The sequence below is a fragment of the Xenopus laevis genome, chromosome 9_10L (genome assembly GCF_017654675.1).
Source record: "Xenopus laevis strain J_2021 chromosome 9_10L, Xenopus_laevis_v10.1, whole genome shotgun sequence".
NCBI lineage: Eukaryota > Metazoa > Chordata > Amphibia > Anura > Pipidae > Xenopus > Xenopus laevis.
This window is the reverse complement of record NC_054387.1, coordinates 121,762,216-121,789,619: the sequence shown is the minus strand read 5'-3', so window position 1 is coordinate 121,789,619 and position 27,404 is coordinate 121,762,216. Positions and strand designations below refer to the sequence as shown.

General features: G+C 42.0%; 1 protein-coding gene across 1 annotated transcript in view; it reads right to left on the bottom strand.

Moving 5' to 3' along the window:
• The window catches only part of myo15a.L (myosin 15a L homeolog), a 62,814-nt gene that overhangs the window by 23,876 nt on the left and 11,534 nt on the right, over positions 1-27,404 (bottom strand). The window contains exons 13-32 of the mRNA XM_041576677.1: positions 27,040-27,171; positions 25,582-25,707; positions 25,323-25,400; positions 24,753-24,907; positions 23,447-23,492; positions 22,198-22,322; positions 20,274-20,394; positions 16,565-16,740; positions 14,930-15,014; positions 14,462-14,515; positions 12,266-12,344; positions 9,633-9,763; positions 9,016-9,111; positions 6,756-6,991; positions 5,758-5,936; positions 5,460-5,532; positions 2,367-2,555; positions 1,942-2,045; positions 1,653-1,747; positions 263-383 (exon numbers count right to left, since the gene is read on the bottom strand). Coding sequence (XP_041432611.1) covers positions 263-383; positions 1,653-1,747; positions 1,942-2,045; positions 2,367-2,555; positions 5,460-5,532; positions 5,758-5,936; positions 6,756-6,991; positions 9,016-9,111; positions 9,633-9,763; positions 12,266-12,344; positions 14,462-14,515; positions 14,930-15,014; positions 16,565-16,740; positions 20,274-20,394; positions 22,198-22,322; positions 23,447-23,492; positions 24,753-24,907; positions 25,323-25,400; positions 25,582-25,707; positions 27,040-27,171 — 2,401 coding nt within the window. The remainder of the gene's footprint in view (positions 1-262; positions 384-1,652; positions 1,748-1,941; positions 2,046-2,366; positions 2,556-5,459; positions 5,533-5,757; positions 5,937-6,755; positions 6,992-9,015; positions 9,112-9,632; positions 9,764-12,265; positions 12,345-14,461; positions 14,516-14,929; positions 15,015-16,564; positions 16,741-20,273; positions 20,395-22,197; positions 22,323-23,446; positions 23,493-24,752; positions 24,908-25,322; positions 25,401-25,581; positions 25,708-27,039; positions 27,172-27,404) is intronic.

Here is a 27,404-nt window from a genome sequence, read left to right as displayed (position 1 = left end):
GCATAGACCTTAAAAAAACAACACAGTAACATTCTTATGTCTGGCAATTCTCATTTTAGCTATCACTGTCTGTAAGATACATCAGTTAGTACAGCAATGGTTACAGCAAATGTTAATACTGGAAAAATGCTAAAATGTATATTCCGATCACAGTTCAGGTAGAGACTGAAGTTTATTACTAAGAGGGTGCTATGGTTTATTAATGTGCCCAAGGTACAAATGAAATGAACCCTTCGCAGAGGATATATAATACCTGCCTTACCTGCACTTTGTGCCTCATCACCAGAAAAGTTGGAGTCTCTGGGGACCTCACGTCCATCTCTTCCTCCCACCCCTCCACCGCCCTTCATCTTTTGGGACATTGCAGTTAACTTCTCCAGATCCTGCAAAGGTGAAGGGAGTCAGTGACTGGGACGTGGCTGCTCTGCATGTTTAAGCTGAACGTGATACCTGAGAGAGGCTGCTGTGCTCAGAGGCCGGGATCAAGTGACAGTGGGCCAAGAACACAATGCGGCAGTGAATCTTAAAAAGCAGCTGATGTAAACTAAGCTGCTTAATACACCAGGCTCAGTCAACTGTATAGGCAGCAATACATATCATAAGGTGTCTTCTGCAATCATAATATTTACAGACATGATTCAATGGCACTGGCTGTGTTCATAGAATAGAATGGTAACAGTGGATAATAGTCTCTGGGAAGGGAGTGTGACTGTGGGATAGCAGGTATAGTAGGGAGAGATGGTGCCTATAGTAACAGTGGGATAATAGTCTCTGGGAAGGGAGTGTGACTGTGGGATAGCAGGTATAGTAGGGAGAGATGGTGTCTATAGTAACAGTGAGATAATAGTCTCTGGGGAGGGAGTGTGACTGTGGGATAGCAGGTATAGTAGGGGAGAGATGGTGCCTATAGTAACAGTGGGATAATAGTCTCTGGGAAGGGAGTGTGACTGTGGGATAGCAGGTATAGTAGGGAGAGATGGTGCCTATAGTAACAGTGGATAATAGTCTCTGGGAAGGGAGTGTGACTGTGGGATAGCAGGTATAGTAGGGAGAGATGGTGCCTATAGTAACAGTGGATAATAGTCTCTGGGAAGGAGTGTGACTGTGGGATAACAGGTATAGTAGGGAGAGATGGTGCCTATAGTAACAGTGGATAATAGTCTCTGGGAAGGGAGTGTGACTGTGGGATAGCAGGTATAGTAGGGAGAGATGGTGTCTATAGTAACAGTGGGATAATAGTCTCTGGGAAGGGAGTGTGACTGTGGGATAGCAGGTATAGTAGGGAGAGATGGTGTCTATAGTAACAGTGGGATAATAGTCTCTGGGAAGGGAGTGTGACTGTGGGATAGCAGGTATAGTAGGGAGAGATGGTGCCTATAGTAACAGTCGGATAATAGTCTCTGGGAAGGGATTGTGACTGTGGGATAGCAGGTATAGTAGGGAGAGATGATGCCTATAGTAACAGTGGGATAATAGTCTCTGGGAAGGGATTGTGACTGTGGGATAGCAGGTATAGTAGGGAGAGATGGTGCCTATAGTAACGGTGGATAATAGTCTCTGGGAAGGGAGTGTGACTGTGGGATAGAAGGTATAGTAGGGAGAGATGGTGCCTGTAGTAGCAGTAGATTAATAGTAGTAAGTAGCTCACTTACCCCATTGCCATAGGATAAAACAGGATCAAACAGACTGTCGAGGTAGTGATCCATTCCCTTCTGGGACTGAGGTTCACTGACAGAGTCCGAATCTGCTGGGGAGTAGAAGGTGAGGCAGGAAAGGTGTTATTTGTTGTTTATCTCTAATTTTTCTCCGCAAGACTAAAGGGTTTCAATTTCCATATGCCAAAGAGAAGTTTCCAAGTGTATTTGTTGGCTCTGCCAGTGTATGGCCACATTTGCACTCATGCAGAGAGGAGCACACTCACCTTCTATAGCAGACACTCACCATTGTTGTGATAACCTTCAGAATCTTGACGTGGTAAAGAGGGAGCCTTTGTTGTAGGTGGTGGTGGAACTGTTTCCCCAGCTTCTCCTCTGTTCCCAAATACTCTAAGGAAAAAGCAAAGCTAGCACTCTGTTTGTGGTTGTTCATTGGTTTAGTCTCTAATCGTTCATTGCCTTGGGCCCATAATGAACTGCTTACCCATGCCCAGGATATTGCACCTGTGGCAGACAATCTAATAGTAATATTCATATTGTCATTACCCGGCCTCAAAAATAGATGTCATTAAAAGAGATATGGCACCATTTTAAGATCAACAGGGCTGCCAGGTGGACTACTGTGATTGGCTGCTTACAAGCTGAAATGTAAGAGTTGTTGTAGCCAATTGCATAGGTGCGTGGAGCCAGGCTGCATGGTTAGATACCTACGCACTGGGGTGGCTGCTGTTCTCATGGGCTTCTGACGCTGTGATGAAATAAGACTTCTGTTTGGGGAACCCTTTTGGCAGTTCCATATTACAGATTAAATCCAAGACATAATCTTGGCCAGCGAGTTCGGTCCATTGTCCTCCTTCTTTTAGGGACACTGACCAACCCCTGTAGCCTTCAGTCACACCCCTACGGAGAGACGTGTTAGACAGAACCATCAGACAGACACAGGAGAGTTAATCAATAGCTAAACACTTTTGATTGGTTCAAACAGCCTCTGATCTATGAGATCTCTCGTCCAAATGCCAACTCCAGCTGCTGAAATTATAGGGTCACTGTATCTTTATTTATGATGCCCCTTTTGCAGTTGTCTAATGGAAATATCCAGAGCTTTTTTTACAACATGTTATTGCTTCAGTTTGTAGTTTTAACCTTGTCTAAACTGTCATTGTCCTTCTTGCTGGCTAGTCTCAAGCTCTTCCTATTATGTTATTATCCCCTAACACAAAGTCAGATGGGGTTAAGGGTATGGAGTGGGCAGAAATAAGATTTGCATGGCAATACAAATGGGGCCATAAAATGGATAATTCCCTACGTCAGACTGTGGGGAGAGATTATTGAGATGGGTTGTCCAACTGGAAGCCTGTAGAATGGATTTGGCCATCCAAGAGATATTTATGACCATCCCCAAGACTGTTCTACAACTCCACTGATCTCTTTGAATAACATCATCATTTTATTATTTGTAGTAGAAACTTTTTGGATTCAAGCTCCAACAATGTGCTTGTCTGCTTACTTTAGAAAAAAAATTGTGTCATTCGCCCTGCTATGGTTCCAAAATAATCTAGGTCCCTACTAGATGTTCATACTGGACTTCCAGGATTATTTAATAGAGCAAATAAGCATGGGGGCAAAATCTATAATGTTCTGCTTGGCATAAACAAACAGTGTCGGACTGGGATACCAGGGGCCCACCAGAAGACCTTAGGTTGAGGGCCCACTTTCCAAACTATTATACCTCCTCTCCTCATTCAACGTCTTTATTCTCCTGAGTCTCTTTTCTCTACATACTATTCTTTTTGCACCTCTACTTCAGGAACCATCCCTGATGACTGGCTGGGCCTGGGGACCCTTCAGTCCGGCCCCAGATACCCCAGCCCAACACTGAATAACTAGGACAACAAATAAGTGTTTACTGAAAACAAGAAAAAGCAGTAAAACCCCACACTACCTTACTAAAATTAATCTAAGATCTAATTATATAAGTGCTTAGTGCTGTTATAAACATATGCTTAGTTCTCAATCAATTTAGCACCAACATACAATTAATGGTATTTCAATCGATTGTGTTATATATGAATAATTAAAAAGATTAAGGTGCTCAAGTGCTACAAATCAGGTGACCTGCAATAAAATCTATCTACACACAATTGATGAATAATCTAAAAGTTCATGGTTCTTATAGGAATTAAATAAGGTGCTAGTGCTGTAGTTATAATTTTAAAGTGAGTTCATGGTATCAAACAATTAAAAAAAAAGCGTCAGCAATTCATGAATAGAAATTAGAAAATAGTACAGAGGTGGAGTTGTCCCGAAGAAACTGGCTGCGTTGTTCTTAGCACTGGGACACCACACGTGGGAGAAAGGTGAGCCTTCAAACCCTTTTTTTTTAAAAAAAGCTGATTATTGAAATCTTACCTTTTTAAACTTTAATTGAATCTCGGATCGAGAGAAATTTAATGGAATTGTAGCGCTACTAGTGCAGCATTCCTTTTATTCTCTTTTATCTCTAAGGCACTGAGGATTTGTTGGGTTTATAGCAAAGTAAGCTCTCCTTACAAGACAGTTAAACGTAGTAACGAGACCACAGTCCTCAGTGTTCTGCCTTCCTCCCACGTGTGGTGTCCCAGGACTTAGAACCAGTTTCTTTAGGACAACTCCACCTCTGTACTATTTTCTCATTTCTTACTTTTATTCATGAATTGCTGACGCTTTATTTTTAATTGTTTGATACCATGAACTCACTTTAAAATTATAACTACAGCACTAGCACCTTATTTAATTCATATAAGAACCATGAACTTTTAGATTATTGATAATTGTGTGTAGATACATTTTATTGCGGGTCACATCACCTGATTTATAGCACTTGAGCACCTTAATCTTTTTAATTATTTATATATAACACAATCGATTGAAATACCATTAATTGTATGTTGGTGCTAAATTGATTGAGAACCAAGCATATGTTTATAATAGCACTAAGCACTTATAGAATTAGATCTCAATTAATTTTAGTAAGGTAGTGTGGGGTTTTACTGCTTTTTCTTGTTTTCAGTATCCCTATTCTGGTTTATATACCTCTACACAGCCTGAATTTGAGTAATACAAGTGAGTGAACATTAATTACAAGTGAACTATATTTTTGTTTGTGAACAAATAAGTGTTTGTCCCAGTTCTCATCATATCTGGCCATCAATCTGGTCTTTAGTGTGTTTCTACCTGAGCAATTTAACATTCTCCTCTAATCTGCTTCAGACTAACTTCTAGGCAGAGCCTACCCCAGGGGAACCTACCTACAGTCTGGGAAGTACTACTATAAATATTCAGAGGGAACAATCTACAGTGGCCCTGTGCTGACTAATAGTGGATAGCACAAATATTATTTGACTGCGTTAGTGCCAGGGGCGTAACTATAGAGGAAGCAGACCCTGTGGCTGCAGGGGGGCCCAGGAGGTATAGGGGCCCCATGAGGCCCTAATTCATATACAATTTCAATAAATATTGGAGAAACAAGTCAACCTCTAAACATTTTGGGGGCCTGAAAAATAATTTGCTGTGGGGCCCAGTAATATCTAGTTACGCCACTGGTTAGTGCTCTCGCTACCTCCAATAATCTGCATTATAAAAACAAGGCAAATGGTAGTTTCTGGGTGTGTGGCTGCAGTTGGATTAAAAATACACAGGCTGTCAATTTCTGCAAATGATTTCAAGTCTATTCTTAGTTCTTCGATTTTTTTTCTTCTACCAAATATCAAACATTACATCAGCCCCAAAGCAAACATGACCAGGACACGCCCAGTCCTTGCCTACCTGTGCCTGAGTACGTCACCAGCTATCTCCTCTCCATCAGTCCAAGAATGAATAGGACAAGAGATTTTCACACCTTAAACAGTACAAGAAGTGATCAGTTTTGGAGAGAGAGTTAAAGAGTTAGGATATATCAACGTATTGTAGACATTACATGTATTTAGTTAAAGGTACACTGTTATCCCAAAATACAGGTATAAAATTCAATGGGGCTGTAAAAAGGGGTTACTATATTATAATATCTTCATATGTTTGAGCATAATTTTACAGTCTTGTACATTTTCACCGGACACCAACTTACTGTCAAAGCAATGGACGTCCATTGCCATATTTGCTCGCTCCCGGCTGGCTGTCCACTCCAATAGGCTTGGAGGGAAATTCCTGGCTGTTTCAGAGCCTTGCTGGGACTTCTGTATTGCCTGGATGAGTTTATGCTGGCAGACAGGTTTATATCCATTGTACGCATAATCAGAAACATACCTGAAACACCAACAGTGAAAGTATTTGCACACTTGCTTTGCGACCGCCATGTTTTTTCAGACCATACACATGTTATACAAAATAAACCATAAGCCACATGAAGGTAAAGGCATTGAGGTTGATGTTAGGGGCATCTTTAGTGTTGGCTAGGGTGGAAATGTAATAAATGATGGGAAGTGTGCTACAGTTTGGGAATGTATAGCAACCAACCAGCTGGTGGCATTTATTTGTCTTTAGAAGAATAGATCTAAAAGGTTACTATGGGTTACTAGTTGTGGAGAAGACTTTACATCTATTACTAAATCCCTGCCATAATCTTAAAGTGGCTATACACAGGCAGATTAAATCTTCTGATTCGGACCCTCTAGACTGATTTGGTTTATTTGCCCGTGTAGGGGGACCTCAGACGGGTCCACCCCACTGATATCTGGCAGATCAGGCACGTTTGATTTTCCCATCGGATTGGGGACCACATCAGGTAGATGTTGCGGTCCTCCCAACAAATGTTTGTATACCCCCCGTTGTAATCCAATCATTTGGCAATGGGCTAATGATTGGATTAAAGCCCAATACAGGTGAGAATATCAGACATTGTCAAACGAGTGCATCTTATCTCGCCAAGCGAGCAGCTTCTTATAATGTATGGCCATTACAAATTAGATTGTGATGTGTCATCTTTTGTCATACTAGTAGACATTTTGATTGATGTGTTTCAGTAGAATTGGCAGCTGGTGGACATGTTAGAAGCCTAACGATGGACGCACAGCCATAACATACTCTATCACACTCATTAATGTGCAGGGATGTCTGTGTGCTCACTTGAGAAGATACTTGTCCAGGTTTGTGGATGGAGCGAAGGTGCTTAGACAACAGGCCAGAAGGTACCAGCCACGCTCTTCATTGTTTGGGTTGGTGTTTCTCCACACTTGATTGGCGATCTGAGCCAGGATCTCGTCCCTTAACCCAATATTTGAGAGGCCTTTCTGGACTATGTAATTCCCGAACAATATCTCCTGGGTTCCTCCGAGAAAGGGATCACCCATGAACCTCAATATCTGAAATGTAACAAAAAAGGGAGAAATAAACCATTTCAAACCAAAAAAAACTATATGTGTCTAGCTAAGGATAGCACCTTATCATCTTACTATGTTCCATGAGTCTAAGTAGTGGTCTCCTTGCTTGATATACTTTATGTATAGGATTCAGTTTGGGATTCAGCTAAATCCAAGCCATTTTCAGCAGGATTCAGATTCAGCCAAATCCATGAGTCTGGCCGAACCAAATCTGAACCCTACAAAATGCAAAAATTCTTTGTGTGCATCTTGGCAATTTCTGCCTGATGTGAGGGTTTGGATTTGGGTTGGCGTTTGGTTGGACCCCAGGCAGGGCTGGTCCTTTCAAATGTGGGGCCCAATTGGGACCATGTTGGCGGGGCCCCTAGACAAAGTGTTGCTGGCTACTGACACACCAAGTATTTAGGAAAATAAGGGCATACAGGCACAAAATAGAAAGGAAAGGGGCAGACAAGGTAAGAGAGTGAGAGGGATGAAATAGGGGCACATAATAGGGGCACACAGGGTAAGAGAGAGAGGGAGGAAATAGGAGAGTGGACTGGGCCAATTAGTTTGGGGCAGGCTGGGCTGATTCAGCTTGGGAGCAGGCTTGGTTGGATTGGGGGCAGGCAAGACCTATCAAGGTTGGAGGAAAGCTGGGCCTATGAGAGTTGGGGGCAGGCTAGACCTATGGATTTGGGGATGGGCTGGACTCTCAAAGTTGGGGGCAGGCCAGGCAGCATCATGTGCTGAGGGAAATATTATCTGTGCTGCCCTGTGGTGCGGGGCCCCCCAGAGGTGCGGGGCCCTATTGGGCCCAATTGGTCCAATAGGCCTAAGGCCGGCCCTGACCCCAGGAGTTCCTTCAGCGAGGAGGGTCCAGGATTCAGAAAAATCTGAAAAGAAGGGTTAGGTGCATCCCTAAGGGACACACTAGGGCTGGGCTAATCTGACCCGAAAATTCGCCAACGCCCATTAAAGTCTATGGGTGTCCAAAAAATGTTGTCGCGCGGCGAAATTATTTTGACGCGCGCCATACAGGTCTATGGGCATCATTTTTGAGGCGAAACAAGGCGAAACAATTTGCCCATCCCTAGCTAGACACACGCTCAGATTCGGGGAGATTTAGTTGGCCGGCGATAAATTGCCTCTTCTTCAGGGCGACTAATCTCCAGCGAACTGCTTCCCGCCGGCTACAAAGTAAATCACACTGAGTAAAAGCATCAGAGCACTTCGTTTTCTGAAGTCGTCTGAGGCAACTTTGGGTGACTTCGGAAAAGGAAGCACACCGATTGTCATCCTGCCAGCAATTTACATTCTAGCCGGCAGGAGGCAGTTCGTGGAGATTAGTCGCCCTGAAAATGAGGAGATTTGTCGCTGGGTGACTAATCTCCCTGAATCTGAGTGTCTCTGCCCTAAAGCTTGTAATTGTAAATGCACCAGAGAGACAATTATGCCATTGACCTATTCTGATGAGATTTGTGACTCTAGCTCTACCAATTTAAAAAGACAGTGGAAACAGTAAAAGTGACTTAAGGTGGCCATACACGGGCCGACAAAAGCTGCCGACAGACCGATTCGGCAGCTTATTGGCCCGTGTATGGGGCCCCCCCGAGGGGCTTCCCCAATCAAGATCTGGCCGAAAGTTGGCCAGATCTCGATCGGATGGGACTAAAAATCCCGTCGGATCGCGGCCGCATCTGTTCGTTGATGTGGTCCCGCGATCGGACCGCCCGTTCCCATTCGTTAGGATCCGATCGTTGGGCCCTAGGGCCCGCGATCGGATCAGCCCGATATTGCCCACCTCAAGATGGGCATATCGGAGAGAGATCCGATCGTTTGCCAACATCGCCAAACGAGCGGATCTCTCCGTGTATGGCCACCTTTAGTCACACTCTCCCTCCCATTGTAAGGATGGAGAAATAAACTCTTTATAATAAGCGTCTTTATCTCTTGCACTTCTTGTGTTTCAGACAGCACAAATAAGGAGCATCCGACAGCAAAATATAGCTTTCAAGACCCCCTACCAGTTTAAATGAAGAGATAGCATACTGTCGCAGATCATCCTCCACTGGAAGCAGAGAGGACCCAAGTGGCACTGTTAGCATCCCAAATAATGGCTCCTGCAAGAGGAACAACAACCATGACTTGTGTTCTTCCCTCAAATCCTGTAGCACAATACATACAACAAGTGACATACAGCCGTACACATACAGGAAGGTATATGGTTCAAGATTATTATTCACTAAACAAATAGAATGTTAAATTAAGGGTTAGAACACCCTGCACCCTGTTTTTTTTGTACTTTGGCCTGCGGTGTGCTCCCTGTGGGTCACTATGGAGTGCAGGCGGACACAGGGTAATGTAGCTTGTGTCACATGACTCCCTGAAACTTGTGTATTATTAATAATAATAATAATAATAATATTAATAATAATGTACCCCTGCTGTAAAATATAAGGATTTTTAAGTGCCTTCTGACATCCTGCAATACGGGGTACATTATTCCCTGTATAAATATTAGTTGGTGTTACAATTATCGCATACATCATTTCAGAGCAGTGACATCATGTGATAGAGCTGGACCAACCATATCATCGCGTGGCAGTAAAAAACGAGTTTGAATACCCCCCTGTTCCCTTACCTTAAAGAAAACCCGCACATATTTAAACATAAGGTAGTTGTTGATGTCCAGGGGCAGGGTTAGTTGGGTATCAGCCTCTACCCGGGGGCTTTGAACGGGCAGGACAAAGTCCAATGTGAGGTATTTCGTAGCTGGACAAGGACAGACCAAGGGAACGTAAAGAAATAAAGTAATATATTAGTAACACAAAAGGCCACTGACAAACGCTAGCAATTTTACCAATGTATAAAAATTAATACACAGGCACTGGGGTGAATAGGGATGCACTGAATGCAGGATCCGACCTTTTTCTGCAGGATTCGGATTTGGCCGAATTCTTGTGCCTGGCCGAACCGAATCTTAATTTGCATGAGAAGGGAAATCACGTAACTTTTTGTCACAAAACAATTAAAAAAAGTTTTTATCCACTTTTTACCAAACTGTCCCTAATTTGCATATGCAAATTAGGATTTGGATTCGGTTCGTTATTCGGCCAAATCTTTCATGAAAGATTCAGGGATTCGGTGAATCCCAAATAGTGGATTCGGTGCATTTAAAGGAAACTCACCATAAGTAGGATAGAAATTCAAGTGCACCTTATGTTTTGGGCTTTTTTACCAGCCCAAGGCTTCTATAGACTTTTAGCAGTAAAGATCTGTGTCTCCAAAGATGCCCCAGTAGCTCCCAATCTTCTTTTCTGCTGATTCACTGCACATGCTCTGTGCTGCTGTCACTTACTGAGCTTAGGGACCCACTCACAATATACAGTATATATATAACATGACACAGCAGCATAGAAATCAGTGTATTCTGCATCACAATTGATTCATATTCAGCCCTGTAGCTTTTATGACAGGTGGAACCTCACTTTCTGCTTGATGATTTCCCACAACCCCTAAGCTTAGCTTCTCAACAGCAGCCCAGAGCCCACTGAGCATGTGCAGTGCCACCGACACACAAAAGATGGCCTAACAAGATCCAAGATGGAGAGATCTTGTGGTCAACTTTGAAGGCCTGGATCATTACTGTTATCTTAAAAAACACGTTTAAATTGTTGCATTATGAAATGACTCTGACATATATAGGTCTAATAATATATAGGTCTAAGTCTATAGACTATAGAGGTCTAATTACCTCTAATTACAGCCCTGCTGATATATAATATATATATATATCTATATATATATATAGATATATATATATATAGATATATATATATATATAGATATATATATATAGATATATATATATAGATATATATATAATCAAAATGGTCAATAAACCGCACTTCCAGGACTTCCATAAGATGTGAAAAAGCAAAAATTATTTTATTATCAACGTTTCGGCTCCCAACTTAAGCCGTCTTCCTCCTGAAGACGGCTTAAGTTGGGAGCCGAAACGTTGATAATAAAATAATTTTTGCTTTTTCACATCTTATGGAAGTCCTGGAAGTGCGGTTTATTGACCATTTTGATTATTTATAATTTAACCAGCACCTAGGCAGTGACGACTACTTGGGAGTGCTCCAGATTGCGATTTCTAGATATATATATATATATATATATATACACTAAAAAGTACCAAGCCTGTTTATAGCTGTTTGGCAAAAAATACTGATGTATATAGAGGCTAATGAGCCTGATGGATACCAAATATTGGCAAAACGCAAGTAACTTATAGGAGAACTAAACCCTTAATTTAAAAAACCCCTACCCTACATAGACCCCCCTCCCTGCTCCCCCAGCCTAGTTGTTACCCCTGGTAAATGCCCCTAACTCTTTACTGCCTCGGTGCAAATTCAGGGCATCAGAGTTCACGGGGGCCATCTTCTTCGGTAATCGGGTCTTCTTCCGGCGATTCTGCAATTTCCGTGATTTTTGGTGCATGTGCAGTTGTTGCAAAACGGAAGATTGCTCCAACTGTGCACGCGCCAATATGCTGTTCTCTTCCCAAAGATTACCGAAGTGAACAAGATGGCGCCCGTGAACTCCAATGCCTTGAATCTGCTCCGAGTGTTAAGTAAAGAGTTAGGGGCATTTACCAGGGGTAACAGCTAGGCTGGGGGAGAACAGGGAGGGGGGTCTATGTAGGGTAGGGGGGTAGGGTTTTTTTAATTAAGGGTTTAGTTCTCCTTTAAGGGTTATGGCATGTGGGTATTTTGTCGGTTGGTGAACCATAGCCCTTATCTTACAATCATTATCACTTTTTGCCAATATATCCATCGACTCATTAACACCAATAACCTCTATTCAGCACCTTAAAGGGGTGGTTAACTTTTAAGTTCACTTAAAGGATACACACTTATTGGTAATTTTTATTTTTTCTATTTAGCCCCTCCCCTATTTATATTCCAGTCTGTTAATCAAATCAATGCATGGTTGCTATGGTAATTTGGACCCTAGCAACCAGATGGCTGAAACTGCAAACTGGAAAGGGGCTGAATATAAAGCTAAATAACTCAAAAACCACAAATAAAAAATTAAAACCAATTGCAATTTGTCTCAGAATATCCCTCTCTACATCATACTAAAAGTTAATTTAAATGTGGACAACCCCTTTAATTTGTCACCTTGCCTCCTGGCATCAGTAGCCCTTCCATGGAGTGTACATCAATAATATCATCTGCTTGTTATAAAGGAGTAGGGACTGTTTACCTGTAGAGCGCAGTAGCCCTGCCAGTTCTGCCGGGAGTTCCAGGTGGGTCACATTCACCACTTCTCTCTTAGTGAGCTCCTAAAGTGGAACAAAGAATAGTTTTTCACCTTAATGGGCCAAGAAGACAGCAGCAAAGAACTCTAATTAGCTTGCAGGGATACTGTCAGTGTCACTCAACTTTACTATAAGAAAAGACACCCCTCGAAAGCAGTTTATGGATTATGCTGCACTGGAAACATTGGGGAGCTTTGAGTAGGCCAAAACCACAGCACCAAAGTGCCTAAAAACCTCCTATTGACTTGCACAGCAATCACCCCCAAGCTCTTGTGCCTCGAAATAACTGACCAACAGATCTGCAGCAGCTGTTTCTACATTCCCCTTCATCCGGCATCAGTTCTCTATTCCCTATAGAGCTCCAATGGCTGATATTGCTGGAAACACAGGTTGTGATTCCTGATATTTGTTCCTTGTGTGCCAGGGGGCCTCAGCTTATAGTAGTTAAAGGGATACTGTAATGGGAAATTTTTTTAAAAAAAAAATGAATGAGTTAATAGTGCTGCTCCAGCAGAATTCTGCACTGAAATCCATTTCTCAAAAGAGCAAACAGATTTTTTTATATTCAATTTTGAAATCTGACATGAGGCTAGACATGTTGTCAGTTTCCCAGTTGCCCCAAGTCATGTGTTTGCTCTTTTGAGAAATGGATTTCAGTGCAGAATTCTGCTGGAGCAACACTATTAATTGATGTGTTTTGAAAAAAAAACATGTTTTCCGATGACAGGATCCCTTTAAGTCTTTCAATAGCACCTGGAAGGAGTTCATTGTTGGTGCAATGAGAAATTCGCAGGGTAACGTCACGTAAGGTAAGCAATAGGAATGAGTGAATTTTTTCTCCATGCATGGATTTGGAGTGAGAAAAAAATGCCCAATGACTTTAAAGGGGTGATCACCTTTAAGAAAACTTTTTACAATGGCCCGTTTATTTCTATAGTTTTTTTAAATTATTTATCTTCTTCTTCAGACTTTTTCCAGCTTTCAAATAGGGGTCACTGACCCCATCTAAAAAAACAAATGCTCCGTAAGGCTACACATTTATTGTTATTGCTGCTTTTTGTTACACATCTTTCTATTCAGGCCTCTCCTATTCATATTCCAGTCTTTTATTAATATCAACGCCTGGTTGCTAGGGTCATTTGGACCTTAGCGACCCGATTGCTGCAATTGCAAACTGGACTGGACAAACTGGAGAGCTGCTGAATAAAAAGCTAAATAACTCAAAAACCACAAATAATAATAAATGAAAACCAATTACAAATTGTCTCAGCATATCACACTCTACATCAGGGATCCCCAACCTTTAGAACCCGTGAGCAACATTCAGAAGTAAAAGGAGATGGGGAGCAACACTAGATGAAAAATGTTCTTGGGGTGCCAAATAAGGGCTGTGCTTGGCCATTTAGTAGCCCCTATGCGGCTTGTCAACCTACATTGAGGCTCTGTTTTGCAGAACATCTGTTTTTATACACCCAAAACTTGCCTGGAATTCAAAAATAAGCCCCTACTTTGAGGCCACTGGGAGCAACATCCAAGGGATTGAAGAGCAACATGTTGCTCACGAGCTACTGGTTGGGGATCACTGCTCTACATCATACTAAAAGTTAATTTAAATGTGAACAATCCCTTTAATGCAATTGGAGTGAAGAAATGTATTTTGCTACAAAAAAAAAGTTGCCCATAGACTCCAATTTAATTTGCTACAAAAAAGTCACCCATCGCTCATCACTAGAAGGCAATATGGCAACTCCAATTGCACATGTTTAATTGCGATTCAGAAGAGAACGGAATGTTGCTAACATGCAGTTAGCTCCATGTTGGCACATAGGGTTGCCAATTTTTTTTTTTGTCGAAAACGGGTAGGGGCAGGCCGTTGGCATGGGGGGGGAACCGGTGACGTGGGGGGGCGGACCGGTGACATCAGGGGTGGGGGGCATGATGTGAGATGGGTGGTGACATCAGAAGCAGGACTGATGATGTGGCGATCTGCGATTAGCTGATCTCCAGGTCATTCACTTCAATGTCAAATCCGGATTTCCTAATTTGAAAATCCGGACAGCCCTTCTAAAAACCGGACTGCCCGGGTGAAATCCAGACAGGTGGCATCCCTATTGGCACGTTAGGCGCCTAATAGCACTAACCTGCTCCGCTTTCTTGCGTTCTTCTTCCGCTATCCTGCGAGCCTCTGCCTTCATCTGTGGATAAGAAAGACAAAGAGCATGTGGGGTGACAACAGAAGGAGCAGACCCCACCGCTATGGTGGCCCAGAAAGTTCAAGTCACACCTTTGGTAAACTGAAAACATGCACAGCCCAGTAGTAAATACAAGTCATTCACATTTGTTAATAAAATCCCTACTCTATATTCAAAACTCTAATACGAGTCCCACCTGTGCCTATTAAACCCCAAGTACTTACCTGTGGGGGAGGGACAAAGCTCACCTCCGGAGCAAAGCGTACAGATTTCATGCTACCTAGTGATCCCTTAGCGAGATGTGCCTGTCATTTTCACAGCAAATTTAGGTGTGGCTCAGCTCCGGCCATGCCAATATAATGTTTATTTATAGGTGTCTTGTGCAATTCTCTGTTTCTCACTCAATGAGATTCTTACCCTCAGGTACTTCCTCCGGTTCACATAAATGCGGACCACTGCCCTAAACTTCATCATTATCTTCCTCCAGTTGTAAAATTTCCTCCTGAAAACAGAAACACAAAAATGAAGCGGGTGGATGTGTCCTAGTGGATAATAGGACTTTTACCCCATGTACCTCTGTATCTTGGCCAAATTTGGGCAGAGGAGCTCACATAGGGGCATGATGGAGTATCGGACTCAAGATTTGCCCAACATGATTGATCAGTGGTCATTTTTCTCAGTATTGTTTGAGGAAAGTAATGCACCTGCTTTATTGCCCTGATTCTTAAAGGAACAGTAACACCCAAAAAAATTAAAGTGTATTAAAAAAATGAAAATATCATATATTGTTGCCCTGCACTGGGAAAACTGATGTTTTTGCTTCAGAAACACTACTATAGTTCATATAAACAAGCTGCTGTGTAGCAATGGCGGAAATTGAAAAAAGGCTATATGGCACAGGTTAAAAAGTTGATAACAGATTAGATAACACCATTATGTTCTACAGAGCTTATCTGCTATCTGCTGTGTAACCCGAGCCTTTTCTCCTTTGAATGGCTGCCCCCATGGCTACACATCAGCTTGTTTATATAAACTATAGTAGCACTGATCTGTTATCTACTGTGTATCCTGTGCTTGAATGGCTGCCCCCATGGCTACACATCAGCTTGTTTATATAAACTATAGTAGTACTTATTTGTTATCTACTGTGTATCCTGTGCTTGAATGGCTGCCCCCATGGCTACACAGCAGCTTATTTATATCAACTATAGTAGTACTTATCTGTTATCTACTGTGTATCCTGTGCTTGAATGGCTGCCCCCATGGCTACACAGCAGCTTATTTATATCAACTATAGTAGTACTTATCTGTTATCTACTGTGTATCCTGTGCTTGAATGGCTGCCCCCATGGCTACACAGCAGCTTGTTTATATAAACTATAGTAGTACTTATCTGTTATCTTCTGTGTATCCTGTGCTTGAATGGCTGCCCCCATGGCTACATAGCAGCTTATTTATATAAACTATAGTAGTACTTATCTGTTATCTACTGTGTATCCTGTGCTTGAATGGCTGCCCCCATGGCTACATAGCAGCTTATTTATATAAACTATAGTAGTACTTATATGTTATCTACTGTGTATCCTGTGCTTGAATGGCTGCCCCATGGCTACACAGCAGCTTATTTATATCAACTATAGTAGTACTTATCTGTTATCTACTGTGTATCCTGTGCTTGAATGGCTGTCCCCATGGCTACACAGCAGCTTATTTATATCAACTATAGTAGTACTTATCTGTTATCTACTGTGTATCCTGTGCTTGAATGGCTGCCCCCATGGCTACACAGCAGCTTGTTTATATAAACTATAGTAGTACTTATCTGTTATCTACTGTGTATCCTGTGCTTGAATGGCTGCCCCCATGGCTACACAGCAGCTTGTTTATATAAACTATAGTAGTACTTATCTGTTATCTACTGTGTATCCTGTGCTTGAATGGCTGCCCCTTGGCTACACAGCAGCTTGTTTATATAAACTATAGTAGTATGCACAGTATACGTCTTGAGCACAGTGACATCTACAGGCCATTTATATAAAAACCACATATTACCTTGCCAAATAACCCCGGGCAAGAGCCTGTAGCTGGATGATCCTGTATCTCAGGGTGTAGAAGCGTTTTCGGGTCAGGTAACCACGACTGTAGCGCTGTAGAGTGACTGCCGCTCTGTTCATGAGCTGATCCCGTTTGCTCTCCAGCAGCTGGTAGACATTCTCCTTAATGAACAGCTCCATAGGAGACATAAAGAAGAAGCACAGTTACTCTACGGATCTGGCTTTTCATTATCATTAGCAGGGTCTGTTTCTCTTTTTACTCCATCTGATTATCAGACAATCAGGGACAAAGATTCATATGATCTGTCCCTCTAGGCCTGGTCCTCTCTATACACCCTGTCCTGAACCGCACTACATTCAGAATATATAGAACCACCAGGTCTAAGAGAGGGGATATAAAATATTCTATCTGCCTTTTGTGCTTAAATATATAGACATCTATTATATTCTAATATCTATCCATATCTATCTCTGCAATAAAGTTTTAATAACAAAAAACAGTGCCTATTACAGCAAAATTCCAAATTAGGAAAACCGGGCAGGCTTCCCAGAGACTGACGTGGTGGTTGGTGATAGATCTGCCCAACTGTGTCAATGACCCGCCCTCCACAATGTCACTGATTCGCCCTACGATTTCATCGCCCCTGCCCAGTTATTGGCGGGGAAATGTGGCAACCCCAGATGTATCGCTAGTGCAGAGAGCGTAATTGAGCTCTGCAGGCCCGGATTTTGTGCTGCGGTGCCCAGAGGCCACTGGGTCCTAGTGCCGGCACCCGCGCTCACACCACCCTGCCTCTGCGTGCCAGTGCACATGCGTCGGAGCACTGGGGATGATGTTTACAGGTGTACGTGTCCCCAGTGTTCCCTTAGATTGCAGCTGGGCGACATGCCGCCCCTAAAATTGTGCCACCCTAGGCCCGGGCCTTTGTGGCCTCGTCACAAATATGTGCACTTAAAGTGCAGAATTTCCGCATTATTATCTGGAAATTAATCTTAAAGTTACCAGGAGTCAGTGGCGTAACTACCGGGGGAGCAGGGGGTGCGATTGGGCCAGGGCCCGCACCCCCTCAGGGCCCCCCCGGCAGCTCACGTGCCACGATTCCCGGGCGTTTCCAGGTGTACGGAGGGGGCGGGGGGGCCCGGCAGCGCGTCCCGGGCCAGGGCCCGTCCCCCTCTAGTTACGTCACTGCCAGGAGTACCTTTTTTCCTGCCCCTAGTAACTTGCGGGGCAAAGTAAAGGTGCCATTACTCCTGAAAACAAACACCTGAAACCTTAAATTCCTTGTGCACGCCTGAGTGAGTGCTACACATTCCGATACCCGTAGGTGAGGCATGTGACATTCGCTTTGTTCCATATGCAGCAAAATACAATAAAAAAGTCATTAATCATATTTGCTCCCTAAGGGTGTATGCAAATGTCCAGATATAATGCAACTGGGGAAAAAAAAAGACTATTGATCTTTATGAACACCAGAGCAGTTCCTGGATAATTAGGAACCTTGTATTCTCTTGCTAAAAAGCTTTGAAAGTATCTATTACGTATTGATTATTGCATTAACTCGACTAACTAATGACCCTTTAACAGCTAAACCTAACAATCACTTCTCACTACTAATACTGCTTGATCTCTCCCCTGCATTTGACACTGTGGACCATCCTCTCCTCCTCCAGTCCCTCCATTAACTTGGTCTTCGTGACACAGCCCTGTCCTGGTTCTCTTCTTACCTCACTAATCATTCCTTCAATGTCTCCTACAATAGAGTAGCATCTTCTCCCCTTTCTCTTTCTGTTGGGGTTCCTCAAGGCTCTGTTCTGGGCCCCTTATTATTCTCCCTCTATACTTCCACCCTCGGCAAACTAATCAACTCGTATGATTTCCACTACCACCTCTATGCTGACGATACTCAGATCTATCTCTCCTCTCCTGATCTCAACCCAGAACTCCTAAGTCAGGTCTCCTCCTGCCTGTCCGCTATCTCTACTTGGATGTCGCAACGCTACCTTAAATTAAACCTCTCCAAAACAGAAATGTTATTTTTCCCTCCAACTAATACCATTAACATCCCAGAAGTATCCATCATAGCTAACAATATCTCTACTTGGATGCCGCAACGCTACCTTAAAGTAAACCTCTCTAAAACTGAAATGGTTCTCTTTCCTCCAATTAACACCAGTAACATCCCGGAAGTATCCATCATATCTAACAATTCAACTATCACCCCATCTCCCCAGGCCTAGTGCATTGGGGTTATCCTAGATTCTGCCCTGTCCTTCACTCATTCACTTCAATCATGTCACTTCCAACTTAAGGAACATATCCAAAATACAATCATTTATCACCCAAGATGCTGCCAAAATTATTATTCACTCTCCCGTAATATCACGTCTAGACTATAAAAAGAACTCTCTTTTAATTGGCCTTCACCTCCAGAGACTGTCACCTCTCTAGTCCATAATGAACACTGCCGCGAGGCTCTTAAAACCTCAGCAACCGCTCCTCCTCTGCCTCGCCATTCTGTCAATCCCTGCACTGGCTTCCCCTTCCTTTCAGAATAAAATTCAAATTAATGACCCTGACATTCAAAGCACTTCATAACTCTGCCCCACCCTACATCTCTGAACTCATCTCTATATACTCACCCCAACCACTTACTGCGCTCCTCTACTGACCTGCTACTCAACTCTTCTCTCATTACCTCCTCACATGCTCGCATTCAAGACTTTGCAAGGGCTGCACCCCTCCTCTGGAACTCTCTCCCACAGTCTGTCCGACTTTCTCCCAACCTTTCTGCTTTTAAAAGATCTCTTAAAACGCACTACTGTAGAGAAGCCTACCCTCACTCTGCTTAACTACCAAATGCAACACCACATACAGTACTACATCTCTCACTCATTTAATTCTGATCTTGCCCACTCCCACACCTTGTGTATTACTCCCTTCCCTTTAGAGTGTAAGCTATTTTTCACAGGGCCTTCCTCACCTTTTGTACCTGTATTGATTGTGATGTATGTAACTCCATATGTTCTATATGTTCTATGTATATAATTAATGTGATTTAGTTGTATAAACACATTTACTTTACAGCGCTGCGAAATATGCCAAGGCTATATAAAATAATAATAATAATAATAATATTGTGTACAGGTATGGAACCCGTAAACCTAAATGTTCAGGACCAGGGGTTTTCCAGATAAGGGGTATTTCAGTAATTTGGATCTCCACACCTTAAGTTTACTAAAAATCATTTAAACATTAAACCCAATAGGTTGGTTTTGCCTCCAATAAGAATTAATTATGTCTTAGTCGGGATCAAGTACAAGCTATTATTTTATTGTTACAGAGAAAAAGGAAATACATTTAAAAAAATTTAATTATTTGATTAAGATTAAGTCTATGGGAGCTGGCCTTTCTGTAATTACCTACTGTCCTCTGGAAAAATCTATTGGTGAATAATGAGCCAGAGATCTTACTGAAGTGTTCCCTTTATGCAAAGTGACCATAAGCCTCAGCCTTTCTCCATAACTAGCACATTGTATTCCCTTTATTAACTTAGTTGCCTGTTTCTGCACTCTTTCTTTAGAGTCATTAGAAAACGATAAGGACTTTGCTGATCTATAAAGATAAAGCAGCTTTGGTCGTTCTGCTCCTCCAATGTTCCCATGTTGCACATATTATCCGCTTGTCAGAAGAAAAGATGAAGAATTACCTTGCTCACACCAATGCAGTACATGGAGGGAGTAGCCGATGGGCAGAGCTTCTTTAGAACAGTGACACATATCTGTCCATCTACACGGACATTCGGCCCAAGATCCATGACACAACGGTACCTTAGCCAAAGAGACAGAATGAGTGGCTACATCAGTATTTGTATGTCTGGTGTAAACTGGATCAGGAGGACATGTCTCTCTTTCAGGTGTGATCAGATATGTCTAACAACCCTCACATTATAGTCATTAAAATACATATATATATGATTTTGTGATCTGAGATGCATTGGGGATAGAACATGAAATACTGAGCCTACACCTTGGCCAGACGTGGCGATTCAGGGAGATTTAGTCACCCGGTGACAAATCGCCTCTTCTTCGGGCAACTAATCTTCCCAAAAAGCCTTCCCGCCGGCTAGAATCTAAATTGCCGACGGGATGGCACTTGCAGAGCTTCGTTTTCCAAAGTCGTCCGAAGTTTCCTCGTGAGGCAATTTTGGGGCGACTTTGGAAAACAAAGCAATCCGAGAGCCATCCCACCGGTGATTTATATTCTAGCCGACCGGGAGGCATTACGGGGAGATTAGTCACTCGAAGAAGAGGCCAAATAGTGGGCCTCTACCCTTAATGGTCAGTGTGTTAATTCAACAGGGTTGAAAGGCATAGAGGAGAACAATGGTGCAACCTAACAAAAAGCGGGAAGGAATTGAAAAGGATGAGGGTTGTGGTTAGGGGACACAATGCTAATTTCGGGAAGATTCGGGCGTGGCCTGTGGTTCCACCTAGGTTACACAGTCCCATAAAGCTCCCTTAAAACCTGAGCCTGAGGCCTTTAATGAATAGGAAAGAAAAGTAGCACACTTCATGGGAAAAATTCAGCCCGTCTCCTGCTCTTTACTCATGGGGAGACACAGATGTATCAGTACACTGCCCACTGGGGTGATATTCTGTTTGGCCCATGCACCCTGGTGTGAACAGGAGAAGGTAGGCTGCACTGGAGGGATTTAAAATATAAGTGGTCAGCAAACAAAGATGCAACCAGCAGGTATGGCAGTCATAATTATAAGGATATTAGCAGTCGCTGAGAAGTTATAAGGGATAATGTACCCCCTACTGTAAATGATAAGGATATTAGAAGTCACTGAGAGGTTCTGTGACCATATAAAGGCACAAGGCTGCAGGCTGAGTTATACAGGGAACTCTGAGTATCACTCATGTATTATAAGGGATAATGTACCCCCTACTGTAAATGATAAGGATATTAGAAGTCACTGAGGGGTTGTTCTGTGACCATATAAAGGCACAAGGCTGCAGGCTGAGTTATACAGGGAACTCTGAGTATCACTTGTGTATTATAAGGGATAATGTACCCCCTACTGTAAATGATAAGGATATTAGAAGTCACTGAGGGGTTCTGTGACCATATAAAGTCACAAGGCTGCAGGCTGAGTTATACAGGGAACTCTGAGTATCACTCATGTATTATAAGGGATAATGTACCCCCTACTGTAAATGATAAGGATATTAGAAGTCACTGAGGGGTTCTGTGACCATATAAAGACACAAGGCTGCAGGCTGAGTTATACAGGGAACTCTGAGTATCACTCATGTATTATAAGGGATAATGTACCCCCTACTGTAAATTATTAGGATATTAGAAGTCACTGAGGGGTTGTTCTGTGACCATATAAAGGCACAAGGCTGCAGGCTGAGTTATACAGGGAACTCTGAGTATCACTCATGTATTATAAGGGATAATGTACCCCCTACTGTAAATGATAAGGATATTAGAAGTCACTGAGGGGTTCTGTGACCATATAAAGGCACAAGGCTTCAGGCTGAGTTATACAGGGAACTCTAAGTATCACTCAAGTATTTTGATGTAGTTGATGTTATTTTTTATTTAGCTGGGAGAACTCTTACCTGCTCAGAAAAAAGGAGAAAGGTATCCGCACAGGAAAACCCTCCTTACGAATTCGAATGGTCTCTAAAATGCCAGAGTACTTGAGCTGACTGGTAACAATGTCTGGTTCAAACAGATTTGGTTCCTGATGGAGGGATACATATGACACTGTTATACTTTTCTTTCCATATAACAAAATAGAGCTAAACATAGTTCATATGTTTTCACATAATGTATAATAATGTTAATATAATGTTGAATTTGCAGTATCAATAGCATCATCTATTTATTACCACTAGGAATTCTGTTGGCAATGATGTCTCTGTAGAACACCCCAGCAAGAGAAAACCAATATTGATGCTCCTGCTTATATCTATAATAAATAATATATACTATAATAATATATATATATATAAATAATCAGAGAGGGATTTCTCTTTCTAAATTTAGTTGTATTCAGTGGCGTAATTAGATGTTACTAGGCCCCACAGAAAATACATTTTAGGGCCCCCAAAAATCCAGAGGTTGTCCTGATTAGCAATAGATAATGAAATTGCTCATTAATTAGGGCTTAATTGGGCCCCCTATACCTCATGGGGCCCCCCTGCAACTGCATGGGCTGCTTCATCTGTAGTTACGCCCCTGCTTGTATTGCTAAATAGTGTGAACCGAACTTGCAGATAGCCAGGGGCGTAACTATAGAGGAAGCAGACCCTGCGGCCGCAGGGGGGCCCAGGAGGTATAGGGGCCCCACGAGGCCCTAATTCATATACAATTTCAATAAATATTGGAGAAACAAGTCAACCTCTAAACATTTTGGGGGCCTGAAAAATAATTTGATGTGGGGCCCAGTAATATCTAGTTACGCCACTGCAGATAGCTGTTGTTTTCCCTATGACATATGAATGTACAGGTATGGGACCTGTTATCCAGAATGCTCGGGATCTGGGGTTTTCCGGATAACAGATCTTTCCATATTTTGGATCTACATGCCTTAAGTCTACTATAAAATCATGTAAACATTCTCAATAGGCTGGTTTTTCTTCTAATAAGGATTAATTGTATCTTAGTTGGGATCAAGTACAAGCTGCTGTTTGATTATTACAGAGAAAAAGGAAATCATGGGAGACAGCCTTTCTGTAATGAGAGCTTTCTGGATAACGGGTACTTTGTTTTAAAACACGCAGACATCCTGTGCGGGCATTGTAGAAGCCACAAGCATTGTTTACAAACCAATACACCAGGCAACAATGTTTATTAGTTACTTACCTTCCTGCTGTTGGGTTTGATACATCTCACAAAAAATGGGTTACACCTGCAGAAGGGGCATAGAATATTGTAAATGTCACATGTATATACAGTCTAATTTGCGTATATATATTATGTTTGTGTTTAGCCTCTGCCCCATAGTGCCATGCTCAGAATTATCTTTAGAGGGGTTCAAATAAGAGCTATGGAAATCTCATCTTCGGACACAAGAAAAAACACATTTACCTGTTCCAACCTTTCCCTCCCAATACACTTTCCTTTTATCCTTTTCTTTTAGATATTCTTAAAGACTTAGGGGCAGATTTACTAAGCTCGAGTGAATAGTTTGAATCAAAAAATATTCGAATTTCGAAGTAATTTTTTGGGTACTTCAACCATCGAATTGGTCAAATTCAATCGAATTCGATCTAATCGAATGATTCGAAGTAAAAATCGTTCGACCATTTGACAATTCGATAAGCGAAGTACTGTCTCTTTAAAAAAAACTTCGACTTCATACTTTGCCAAATTAAAGCTACCGAAGTCCAATTTTAGCCTATGGGGACCTTCCACAGCACTTTTCTTAGTTTTTTTGGTTCTTTTTGATTTTTGATTTTATCGTTCGATCGAACCTTTTGCCCTAAAATCCTTCGAATTCGATACTTGAATTCGAAGTATTTTACTTCGAGGGTCGAATACGAGGGTTTTTTAACCCTCAAAATTCGACCCTTGATAAATCTGCCCCTACATATTGCAATTTTGACGTGATAATCTTATTGCTTTATATGGGCTTTTAGGGAGTACAAAAATATCCAGTTAGGTCTGAACAAGTAGATGGTACAGGTATGGTACTTGTTATCCATAATGCTCAGGACCTGGGGTTTTCCAGATAACAGGTCTTTCTTTAATTTGGATCTTCATATCTTAAGGCTACTGTACTAGAAAATCATGTAAACATTAAATAAACCCAATAGGTTGGTTTTGCTTCCAATAATATTAATTATATCTTAGTTGGGATCAAGTACAAGCTACTTTTTTATTATTACGGAGAAAAGGGAAATCATTTTTAAAAATTTGGATTATTTGGATATAACGGGGTCTATGGGAGACAGCCTTTCCATAGTTTGGAGCTTTCGGGATAACGGGTTTCCGGACAACGGATCCCATACCTGTATATGTATGAAATCTGGATCATTGAAAGTGATTTTTCCTGGCTCCCATATTGTTATCCCATAAGTATTTTTGTCATCAAGTTTTAATACAAACAGGTATATTCAATAAAATTCGATCAACATTATGGCTTTTTGGCTACCACTTGGTTTCCCACCTCTCCATCTTTTCCACAAGCTCTAGGAGGGATTGTTGGAACTTCGCAGCCACGGTGGAGGCCTTGTACTTCCGGGTGACTGTGTTGCTCTTCCCCATCATGGTTTTCTGCTGGGCCAGTACCTGGGCATGGCTAAAGAACAAGTTGGCAACCACCTAGAAGAGTAGAAGCAAGGTATGTATCTAGGAACTGGTGGACTCTGACCTGAGAAGATCTCTTCACCCTGATAAACTAACCCTTAAATGATTCATCATTTCTTTTCAGTCTTAATAGGGAACCAGACACTTAATTTACGCCCCAACATGTCATGTTTTTCCACGCATCCAGTATTTCTGGTTGGCCAGGGATTGTTTTTGCCCTCCTACTACCTAAAGGCTGGCAAAATGAATATGTTGCCACAATAAAATGGTCTCTAGGCCAGGGTTTGAGATGAAGGGTGTATAATCTCTGTAAAATGCTGCTTTAAAATGTTGGAGCTATATATAATAAAATAAAATAACTTTGGTTCTTCCAAGACAATTGTCAGAGGGTGGAGGTAAGGGATATCTTTTTGGTGTTATGGTTTCTTACCTTAATTCTGCTGTTGACAAAAAGATCCAGGACATCTTGTCTAACCTGGTCATAATTTTTGTCCAAAAACTTGTGAACCTTGAAAATAAAAACAGCAATATTATATTCACCATTCTAATAAAAGGGAACAGAATATGTCTTATTACACTATTAACATTACATGAGATGAATGAAAACAGAGCGGTGGAACAGAGAAATGCATCTATACTGCGTGCACTATGTTTTGTATGTTTCCATCTAGACTTAGCACTATACTCACCTGGTAAGTTACTTTTCCAGCAAAGTGCTTGATTCCAAACTCAGGTAAAGGCATCTTTGGCTTACAGTACAAATCATTGGTGCCGTGGTGGTAATGGCACTTCTGTAGAAAAGTGTGATCTGTGGCCTATAATTAGCATCAATGGGACAAAGTGAGGTAACGTCTTGGCAGTTGGTTTGAACATACAGAAGGTTGGACAATCAGAGTTTCACTTTTTTTAATTTGCTCTGGGGTCTATAATTTTACCGGAACCTTGAACAACCACAACCAAAATACAGCCCTAGGAAGCACAGAACTCAGGCAGCTCAGATACTCCATATCCCTTCAAACAAAGGTCCATTCAGCAGAAAAGAGGTACCTAGAACCCACTACATTGAGCAGATGCCCTCTTGTAGAGATTAGGAATGAGCCAATTCCTGTACATCTAGCTCTGAAACTCAACCTTTCTTCATAGAGTGCAAAACCAGAACAGGAAAGTGGTCCGAAGCCAGTGCGGTTGCGTTTTACACTCCCATAATTCCAGAAAAGGTCAACATTACTCCACAGATGCTTCATGTTTTTCCAGATTTCCTCAGAATACATGTGCAGAATACCATTATCCTCATGTTTTTGTTCTGGTATCACACATGAATATGAGTAAAAGAATAAAAATTTGGCTGCCTCCGTTATTAGAAATAATATGTATCCATCTCTCTTTGCTTCCACAGCCTTCCAAGCCCAGAACTTGGCACAGGATGATGAGAGATGCATGGAACTACATTTCTTGAAGCAGAATGCAAGCCATCTCATGTTTTAATTACTGTTACAGTTTTAATTACTGTTACAGTGTTGCTCAGATATCACACATTCGGCTCTCTCTAGGGAACAGTGAAAGATACAGAGTGCCCTTCAAAATAAGCACCTGCTTTGAGGTCACTGGAGTTGGTGAGTAAAGGTGGCCATAGACTCAAAGATCCGCTCGTTTGGCGACATCGCCAAACGAGCGGATCTTTCCCCGATATGCCACTAAACTGCGTGGCTATATCGGGGGTAATTCGAGCGTTCGGCTGTATGGCCGAACGATCGAATGACGATGCGCCAAGTGGCTCCGACGGGTCGGTCGGGTAAAAATCCAACCTTCCCGATCGATATCATGGCCAGATATCAATCAGGAAGACCCGTCGGAAGCCCCCATACACGGGCAGATAAGCTGTCAAATCGGTCCAAACGACCAATATCGGCAGCTTTATCTGCCCGTGTATGGCCACCTTTACGTGTTGCTTGTGAGCCACTGGTTGGGGTTTTCTGCCCCTCAAGCTTCAACCAGTGTTCCTCAGGCTTTAAATATAACCTCTGTCACATTGTTCTTCTAATATGGTTTTATATATCATTTTGAAAATGATAACCTTCAAATGGGGCAAAATGTAATATTTAGATTGGCAGCAATATATACAGATATATATAAAGACTTGTGTTCACCTGTGGAAAGCAGCTTTGATCATCCAGTATCCTGAGAATTCCATGGGGCTTCTGGGAAATAATGTCTATACAGGCTTGATTGTCATTGAAAGAAATTTCCCTCCAGTCGATCTGCTCACGTATGTACTCCTCCTACAAAGACAAAATATTGCTGGCGTATAAAAAAAAAAGGTAATAATAAATATTGAAGTCAATTCTAGTTGTATGAATGTGGAAATCACTTGCTCTAAGGTCTGGTATTGAAGATGTGCCTGATTAATGTATGGGGTGTAATTCACAAAAGTGCCTAGATACTTCCTAACCATAGTAATTTACAAAACCGCTGCATCCAATCAAAATGTTGTTCTTGCCTTTCATACTAATCT